Below are 8,507 nucleotides of genomic sequence, written 5' to 3'. Positions count from 1 at the left end.
TATTCTCTCTAGCTGCTGTGGGAAGGGTTAGGAAGAAGGAAATATTTTGGTATAAGGTTGAATCAAATGTTAATAAAAATAATATTCTTAATGTGATTTAAATACCTTTGAGGAGAAACCCAGAAAACAGTTTTATGGAAAGAAAAACAGCTTTTGGGTTTGTTTGGTTTTTGCTGTTCCCTAAACAGCAGGCTTCCTGGGCCGTCAAGGTGTTCAGGGTTATCAGCACAGTGGGAACCTGGATTGCAGCTTTGAAGGCTGCTGTCAGAATGCAGATTTCCCCCAGATCTTAAGTCAGCTTTACTTATTGTAAATGTGTAGCAACATTTTTTTATTGTTTATTTATTTATTTATTTGGTCCCTGTTGAAATCAGTGGTAGCATTAGGGCTCAACACTAAATTGTTCATAGATCAGTAGCAGTGTAACTACAGCAGAATAGTGTTCAACCTGCAGCATATACATAGTTTTATAGTGACTGGAGAAGGGGGAGATGATTTAAAACTAAAAGAGAGGAAATTTATGTGAAATATTAGGAAAGAATTCTATACTCAGAGAGTGGTGAGGCACTGGAACAGACTGCCCAGAGAAGTTGTGGATGCCTGATCCCTGTAGGCATTAAGACCAGCTTGGATGAGGCCCTAGTCAATGTGGTCTGGTGGGGGGCAGCCCTGCCCACAGCAGTGGGGTTGGAATTAGATGATCATTAATGTCCCTTTCAACCTAAGCCATTTTGTGAATACCACAGTTGTCTCCCACATATGTGGCCAGTGCTGCTGAAAATAACTAAGGGTTGTACACCACAATTTGTGTATGCTAAACTTCCAAGGAGTGTCCCCTTCTTTCCTGTAGCCCCCCTTTAGATACTGAAAGGCTGCTATCAGGTCACCTTGGAGCCTTCTCCAGGCTGAACAGTCTCAATCCTCTCAGCCTGTCCTTGTAGGAGAGGTGTTCCATCCTTTGGATCATTTTTGTGGCCCTCCTCTGTACACATTCCAACAGCTTCATGTCTCTCCTGTACTGATGACTCTACATCTGAATGCAGTGCTCCAGGTGAGGCCTCATCAGCGCAGTGTACGGGGCCAGGATCTTGACCTGCTGTCCTTGCAGAAATTTTACTACTCCTCAGTTGTTTTACTTCTTTCTTTACACATGCAGCAATGCACTTTTATCCCTTTTCTCCTTTACTTCCTCCTGTATTGTCAATTTTTTTCTCATGTTGTTTCCCCCCCCCCCGCCCCCCCAGCATTATTTGAGAGTTAGGAGCTGCAGGATAAGGCTTAAATCAAGCATAAAACCTCACACTTTGGACAGCTGCCAGGGTTGGGCACACATGAATAAGATCATGAAATTTGGCAAGCACTGGCTTCATTGACGGTATCAGCATTTTGACCCTCTGTTGCAGCTTCGTTATAAGCATTAAATAAAATTACAAGGATTACTATACCAGACTGTTAGATGACAGCCATTTACCGGACTTCTGAAAATATCTAACCACATAAGATTTTTGTGCTTTATGGAACAATTTCTTTTCAGTGTATTTTTAAAAGTGAATTTAAAGTTGCCTGTAGAAAATACTGACTTATTGTCAGAGTTGTAGAGGGGGAAAAAAAGAAAAAGCATGTGTGTAGACACAGCTAATTAAGGCCACAAGTCCAAAGACAAATTTGGTGTCATTCATTTCTACTAAATGTCTATATAGATTGGACATTTTAATGTGTTATTTTCATGCTGTGAATTGAATTGTTTTGCTTGCCTTGCTTCAGGTGCCAGAGACTAGTCTTTACTGCCATTATTGAGTATTGTTTTTGTAGGCTAACATAAAACCTTAAAGCAAAATTAAAACACCAGTGAAAGTGCATTGTATATCTGAATGCTAAGCCTCTTTAGGAGATACTAAAGTTGGAAGAGTTTTTATAAAATAAAATTACTACTAGTTAACTGACAAAACCTTTGCTGATGTGTTACTGCTCTGGTTTTGTTTTTAATGCAATAAATTGTTTGGATTCTTCATCAGTAAACATGGAAACTGCCTAGTAATGGTAGACAGGTCTGCACATTACAAGGAAAAACACACTGAAGATGAATATCTTCCATATGTAGGTCATTACTTTGCTGGAGGAGAATTAAGCTTTCAAATCACTGTGCTCCAGGGGTGTTATATTTAAGTGTAAATAAGTATACATCAAAACACAGATCGTCTTTGTTTATTGTAGCACTTGGTGGAAGATGCAAAGGTATGATGATATGTCAGGCTCTCTGTTCACTTGTGGAGCCCTTGTCCTTCTGTGCTTTATTTACATTATATTTAACAAAATGCAGAGGACAATTGCTCCGTTTGGAAAGTAGAGGTTTATTGGCAGCATCTAGTAACCTTTTTAATGTTGCAAAGAATCTGGCCACAGTAAAAAGATCCCTGTTTTGTAATGCTTGCTCTTGATAGAGGAGTATTACGGAGACTTCTCTCTTCAGACAGTTTTCAAGTCCTATTTGCAAAATGGGGCTGTCTCTGCAGATGGCTAAGGAGAGTACATAGCTTTCCATGCAGTACAAGACTTAGCACTTTGCTTGCCAGCATCTCACTAAAGGTACAACCTAACAGTGATCACCAGCTTCTGCGTGATTGCTGGCCATGCAGGAGAGCTAATTCCATCAGTTGAGTTGTATTCTCCTGCTGTTCCCTGAGGTGAAAAGGAGAACTGTGATTACTTTGGTGCTGCCTTTCATCATCATCATCTGGCTTCACTTGCACTGCTGTATACCACATGCAGGCTCCTGCAGAGCCAGGCATAAGCCTAGCAAGAGCATTACAGTGCTTGTAAATCTTCAGTTTGTTCCCACTTTGCATGGCAGACCCATGGCAGCTTTGTTGCTGCTGAAGCTGAGCAATCATGTGTTCAGACTTGAACATGTCTGCGCAGCACAGAGCATATTGCTCTGTTGTGACTGGTTTGCAAAAACTGATGTGCATTTGAACAAGGTCAGTTTCTTTGTTAAATTCCCCGGCAAGAATTCTCCTTCATGAGGTGACTCGTTGCAGTAAGTTGCAAAACTCTGAAGATAAACAGTTTGATACCAATGAGATGCCCTCAGTGTGCAAGTACTTTGTGTAAATAAATGCTTGTGGATGTGTTCAGTCTTTTGTTTGCTTAAACTAAATATAGAACACACGGTGAGTTATGTCAATTCTTCATGATTTGGGAAATAAGTCTTTGAATGTTCTTCCCTTGTAACTGAGCTGACTGATAGCACAGGCTGTTATCTGCAATGAATAAATGAAGTGTTAAGTATGTGAAATTTGTGCCAGATTCATTCAGAATGAAAATGTCAGAGGGTACCACATGATTACCTCTGGCACAAAGCCAACATTGTAGGCAGTGAAGCAAGCAAGCAGCATGTGGATCATGTTGAATATGAAACATGTACCAATATCAATTTACTTTATAATTTGGTTGGATAATGGGTAATAACTACGTTAAGTGACAAAGTGAAGGAATTCACAAACAATGATTCCTTCTTCCACAGGAGGAAAAAAGGAAAAGGCAGATGAACTGTAAACACGGGTACCCTAAGTCTTAAAAGCTAAAGAAAAATGCAAACAGCTGGTGGGTGGCATGACAACAGCTTGAGGTGAGTAGCAAATGAAACTGCTGGGACAATCAGCTTAGGCAGAGAAGCACAGGCTGTAAAAATTTTGGGAGCCCTGAAGACATTCCCAATGTCAAATTCAACTTCTAGTGAGTTTTAATATCCCCACTGCCTCTGAAATTGAGTTTTGTGAGTTTGCCACTTTCTCAAATCCCTACACCGCTTTTGCAAAGTAGCAACTTTTCAATAATTAAGGCAGTAGTCAGCTTTTCTTTATGAACTGTTTTTTTTTTTTCTTTCTTTCATATATTTTCCTTGGAAATGGTTCTGTTAGCTTCAGCTGTAAATCTCAATTTCACGACAATGGAAATAATTTTAGGAAACAAATGGCAGTCTGAAAGATATGACGTTGGCCATTCAGAAAAGAAATGTGGCTAGAGTTCACATATCACAAAACTTAGAAAATGCAGAAATGGAATAAACAAAGTTGTATGATATTAAACCTATGTCTTTATTTTTGTTCTTATGTGCATATGCAGAATTAAGTGTAGATCTATAGCAGTGATTAAATGAGAAGTTGTTTTACGTTTTGGATACGAACCTTCTAAATATTATGAAACCTTAATGTTTAAATGTCTGCTGTTCTCTGAAATAGCCAGGCTTAATTGTATCTGCGGCTTGGTAGATTTTGGCATCTTAAAATGGTTTGGGCAGATGCTTCACTCACAAGGGAGATTAATCTGTTGGTCATGAACAATAAAAGGATTGATGTTGTGGTCAAGTAACCAGAAATGGAAAGAAGGTCACTTTCTATTTTGCTTGTCGTTTGTTACCCTCTCTTCTTGTGGAAGTGTTCCTGCATGCCCTTGTTGCTGTCATCAGCGAGCTCCTTCCTTGAAATTGCCTGAGAAAACGCTGTGTGTCTTGTAAGGCCTTCCTTGGAAGCAGATAATGATAGATAAAGAAAAATGCAGATGTAAATGCAAGAGTCAGTGAAAAAAAAAAAAAAAGACAGTGATCTCTTGGAAAGAGTCCAGCGGAGGGCCACTAAGATGGAGAAGGGCCCGGAGCATCTCCCCTATGACGAGAGACTTAGGGAACTGGGTCTGTTTAGCCTTGAGAAAAGAAGGCTGAGAGGGGACTTGATCCATGTTTATAAATACCTGAGGTGTTGTAGCCATAGTGGTGAGGCTGGTCTCTTTTAAGTAGTGCGTGGGGATAGGTCTAGGGGTAATGGGATGAAAGTACAGCATAGGAAGTTCCACACGAATGTGCGCAAGAACTTCTTTAGATGTGAGTGTGACGGAGCACTGGAACAGGCTGCCCAGGGAGGTGGTGGAGTCTCCTTCTCTGGAGATATTCATGACCCGCCAGGACGCCTACCTGTGTGACATGGTTTAGGGAGCCTGCTTTGGCAGGGGGGTTGGACTCGATGATCTCTGGAGGCCCCTTCCAACCCCTACAATTCTGTGATTCAGTGAAATAATGGCGGTCTTACCTAAAATCTGAAAACCAAAATTTCTTCCCTCCTAATGGCTGTTAAATGATTCTTGAAATCAAGAAATAGTGTGGTTAACAGGAACCCATGTCACTTTCTAGATTACTTCCTTCATTATGCTATAACAGAATGGTGGCACATGTGAAGGACTGTATAGAGAAGGAAGAAAGGAGTGTTACTTTGGCTTACAGATCAACACTTTTTACTTCTCTCTCCAGTTACTGTCTTTGGCCTAGCTGGCGGTTTTTAGTTGCTACAGAATTTTTGATGAATGGGAGGAAAGTCAGCTGCAATGACATTGGTTTACCCCGCCTTAAGTCAGATTAATGTATTTGTGTTACTTTTTTTCTGTGCTGATGTCAGTGCCAGCTCTGCAGAAAAGGGGGTCCTGGCCATGCCTTCACCATGAACCCAGGTTACAAAGCCCAAAAATAATGTCTAATGAACATAGTCAAGCTTAAAGCTGGCTTCTGCGATTGTTAGTCTCAGCTTGCCATCTACCAGTGTCCCAAAGCTGATGCATTAGTTTCACCAAAAGAAGGGCACATATACCACAAGTTTGGTTTGTTTTTTAATTTTTATAATTTTTATAAAATTTTATAAATTTTATAGATTTTTATAAAATTTTATAAATTTTTATAAATTTTTATAAATTTTTATAAAATTTTTATTAAAACATATACATCGATGAAATATCAATGTATATGTTTTAATAATATGCATTTTCTGATCTACATTAACTATATTTAACTATTTAACTATATTTTCAGTGTGGACAAAGATGATTCTTCTTCACTCCATGTGGTCCCGGCATCTAAAAGCCTGGACTAACATGGCATATGTAGAAATGCCGGTGGCTACCAGGATATGGGTCTAGCTGTCTCTGTCTCCTGGCTGCTCGGATAGATGTCTTCATGGTCTTGCTGTACTCCAAACGCTGCCTTAAGTAAGCAGCTTCTTTTGAAATCCATCAGATGTAGCCTGCTGTAGCGGCTGTTTCCCAAAGAAGTCTCTGCTGCATCGCATCTCTGTGGCCTCCTCGTGCTTCTGCTATCAACAGCCCCTGCCTACTCAAAGGACAGAAATGTGTCCAAGTCCTCTTGCTGTACCCTGAGCCTGAGCTCAATCCAGAGGACTCTGCAAGAGGTGGTTGTCAGCTGGAGCTTGCAGAAGCAGACAGAGGGCCTCAAATCACGCCGCACTGTTGACAGTCGAGGCATAGCTACCCAGGCTTCTCTCACCAGTTCCTGGAACAAGGTTGCAGTTTTCTCCATATCCTGGAGAGTCTGTGGGAGGCTGAGCATCTTCTCTCTCCCCAGGTGGTCCTCAGGGTGGTGAAGGAAGGACAGTGTAGTCTCACATCAGCTGCTCCCTTGTGCATATTCAGTTCAGCACTCTGGCTACCGCACTGTTGGTTTGTTGTGGAGAAAACATTTGGGAGCAATTCCGACTGCCTGCTGAGTGGTGTCTTCTCCACGTCCAGAGTGCTGGTCTGTAGGACAAGTGGGCGTCTCTCAATTCCTATTGATTAGCAGGCCTGTGAGTTGATCTTGCAGCTCCTGCAACTCCTGCAGTGCCTGCTCATAGCTGTCTGGATCTTGCACCAGGTGCTGGAGGAGGTTGAGCGGTTGGGACGCTCGGAATTCCTGTGGCAAGATAATCTCCGCAGGCACGTCCTCATTTCCTATGAGGAAATGGTTCAGGCGTTTTTCCTCCACACAGCAGCGCAGGTAGCGCAAGATGTCATCCATCCGCTGCAGGAAATAGCTCCCATGCCAGCTTTCCAAAGGGATGGCAGTCAGGAGGTGCATGATCACTGTCCTCAGTTGGTAGGGAGAAAAATTCTGGCCCGCCAGGATGTGGGCACCCACTTGCACATATCTGAGGTTGTTGAAAGTGTTCCCCTGGTCATGGGTGGCTATGTGCTGGAAAAACTTTTCCTCAGCCACCGCACAACTCTGTGGCCAGGTTGTGCTGGGGGTAAAAGCAGCCTCTGTCTCCTGGCTGCTCAGAAAGATGTCCGTATTTTCTTGCTGGACGCCAAATACGGTCTCAGCAACAAAGTCTGTTTTGTGGATGTCTGTCAGATGAATCCTGCAGGAGCGCCTGGAGAACCCCACGCTCATACTGCATGTCTCTGCCTCAGGCATGCATTTCCAGGCATTTGTGATCAGCACCTGGAACCATTGGGCAGTCTTCTCCGCGTCTAGGTAGGCGTCCTTGCAGAAGTCACGTAGCAGGCTGGGCTGCTGATTTCCCAGCTCTTCCTCGGAGGTGTGGAGGAAGCACCGCATACCCATCTCCTGCTCCCTCCCGCACGTGCATTCCAGATCTACACGGATGCGGGAGTTCCTTGCTGGCAGCTCCCCTGCGGCACCCAGATCGAGGTGGAAAACGTGCCCACGGGGGGCCGACAGGGGCACAAGCAGGCGGAACATGGGTTCACTCTCAGGGGGACACCAGCCTTCATAGGCACTGCCCACCCCGATGGGGTGCTCTGGCACCGGAAAGAAAGTATCTGATACGAGATACTGACATAAGCTGATGAGGCGACCAAAGAGGAGGAGTACCTGCTCACAGTTATCTCGATGAATTTGCTCTGGCCAGAGCACATGAGCACGGAGAAGATTACTCCCCTCCTCGTCCGCTTGCTCCTGCTCACGGATGGAGCTCTCCTCATCACCGATGTCTTCAGTTCTCTGGAACTTTTTACAGATCTTCCACATGAACCAGAGAAAAAGGAAGAGAATGCAAAGAACACTGCAAACCTTCCAGTAAGGCAACACGGAGAAGAGCAAGGCTTGAATATCCACCCTGCTCTTCTCCAGGTTGCTCTGTTCTAATTGCGGAAGCGAAAGCGGAAGCTTTTCCATCCGCTTTCGCAGAAACACCTGACGCATGCGTTCCAGAAGGCTGCAAACCTTCCAGTAAGGCAACACAGAGGACAAGGCTCGAATGCCTATCCAGCTCTGCCCCAGGTTGTCTACGTGCTGCCACTGCAGTGTCATCTGCTCTTGCAGAAACACCTCACGCTCACGCATGCGTTCAAGCGTTTCCGCATCCAACTCATCACCAACGAAAGCCACTGTCCACGCCAACAAGGCGAAGAAAAACGCCAAAGCCATGATCTGGAAGAGATGAGAGAAGGGAGGTCAGTGAGAGGGGCTAGGTGGGAGCTCGAGCACGGCTACGGGAGCGTGGCCAGGAGCCACACACAGCCCCTGGGCTCAGGTAGGAGCGGGGCCGAGGGAGCTGGGAGGCAGCGGGGGCTGAGGCCAGCGCTGCTGCCGACTGCCCACAGAGCCGCTCACAGGCTCCCCTGAGCGCTCGCTGCCGGCACTGCAGGCTCCCAAACCCCTCGCGGGCCGCAGTTCGCGCCCGGCCCAGCACAGCCTTCCCCCTGCTGCTGCACTCACCGCTGGC

General features: G+C 44.5%; 1 protein-coding gene across 1 annotated transcript; it reads right to left on the bottom strand.

Moving 5' to 3' along the window:
• Positions 1 to 5,813: 5,813 nt before the first annotated feature.
• On the bottom strand, positions 5,814 to 8,283 carry LOC107309463 (inositol 1,4,5-trisphosphate receptor-interacting protein-like 1). The gene has a single exon (XM_085540888.1). It carries the CDS (start codon positions 8,207 to 8,209, stop codon positions 6,599 to 6,601), a length of 1,611 nt encoding a protein of 536 aa, XP_085397014.1. The 5' UTR covers positions 8,210 to 8,283; the 3' UTR covers positions 5,814 to 6,598.
• Between the last annotated feature and the right edge of the window lie 224 nt (positions 8,284 to 8,507).

This window comes from Coturnix japonica, chromosome 2, assembly GCF_054131305.1.
Source record: "Coturnix japonica strain WE chromosome 2, WE-NBRP24, whole genome shotgun sequence".
NCBI classification, from domain to species: domain Eukaryota; kingdom Metazoa; phylum Chordata; class Aves; order Galliformes; family Phasianidae; genus Coturnix; species Coturnix japonica.
This window is presented reverse-complemented; position numbering and strand designations above follow the sequence as displayed.

What these genes read in the sequence shown, in the direction of transcription:
- LOC107309463 (XM_085540888.1), bottom strand. Translation starts at nt 8,209, where the DNA reads ATGGCTTTGGCGTTTTTCTTCGCCTTGTTGGCGTGGACAGTGGCTTTC.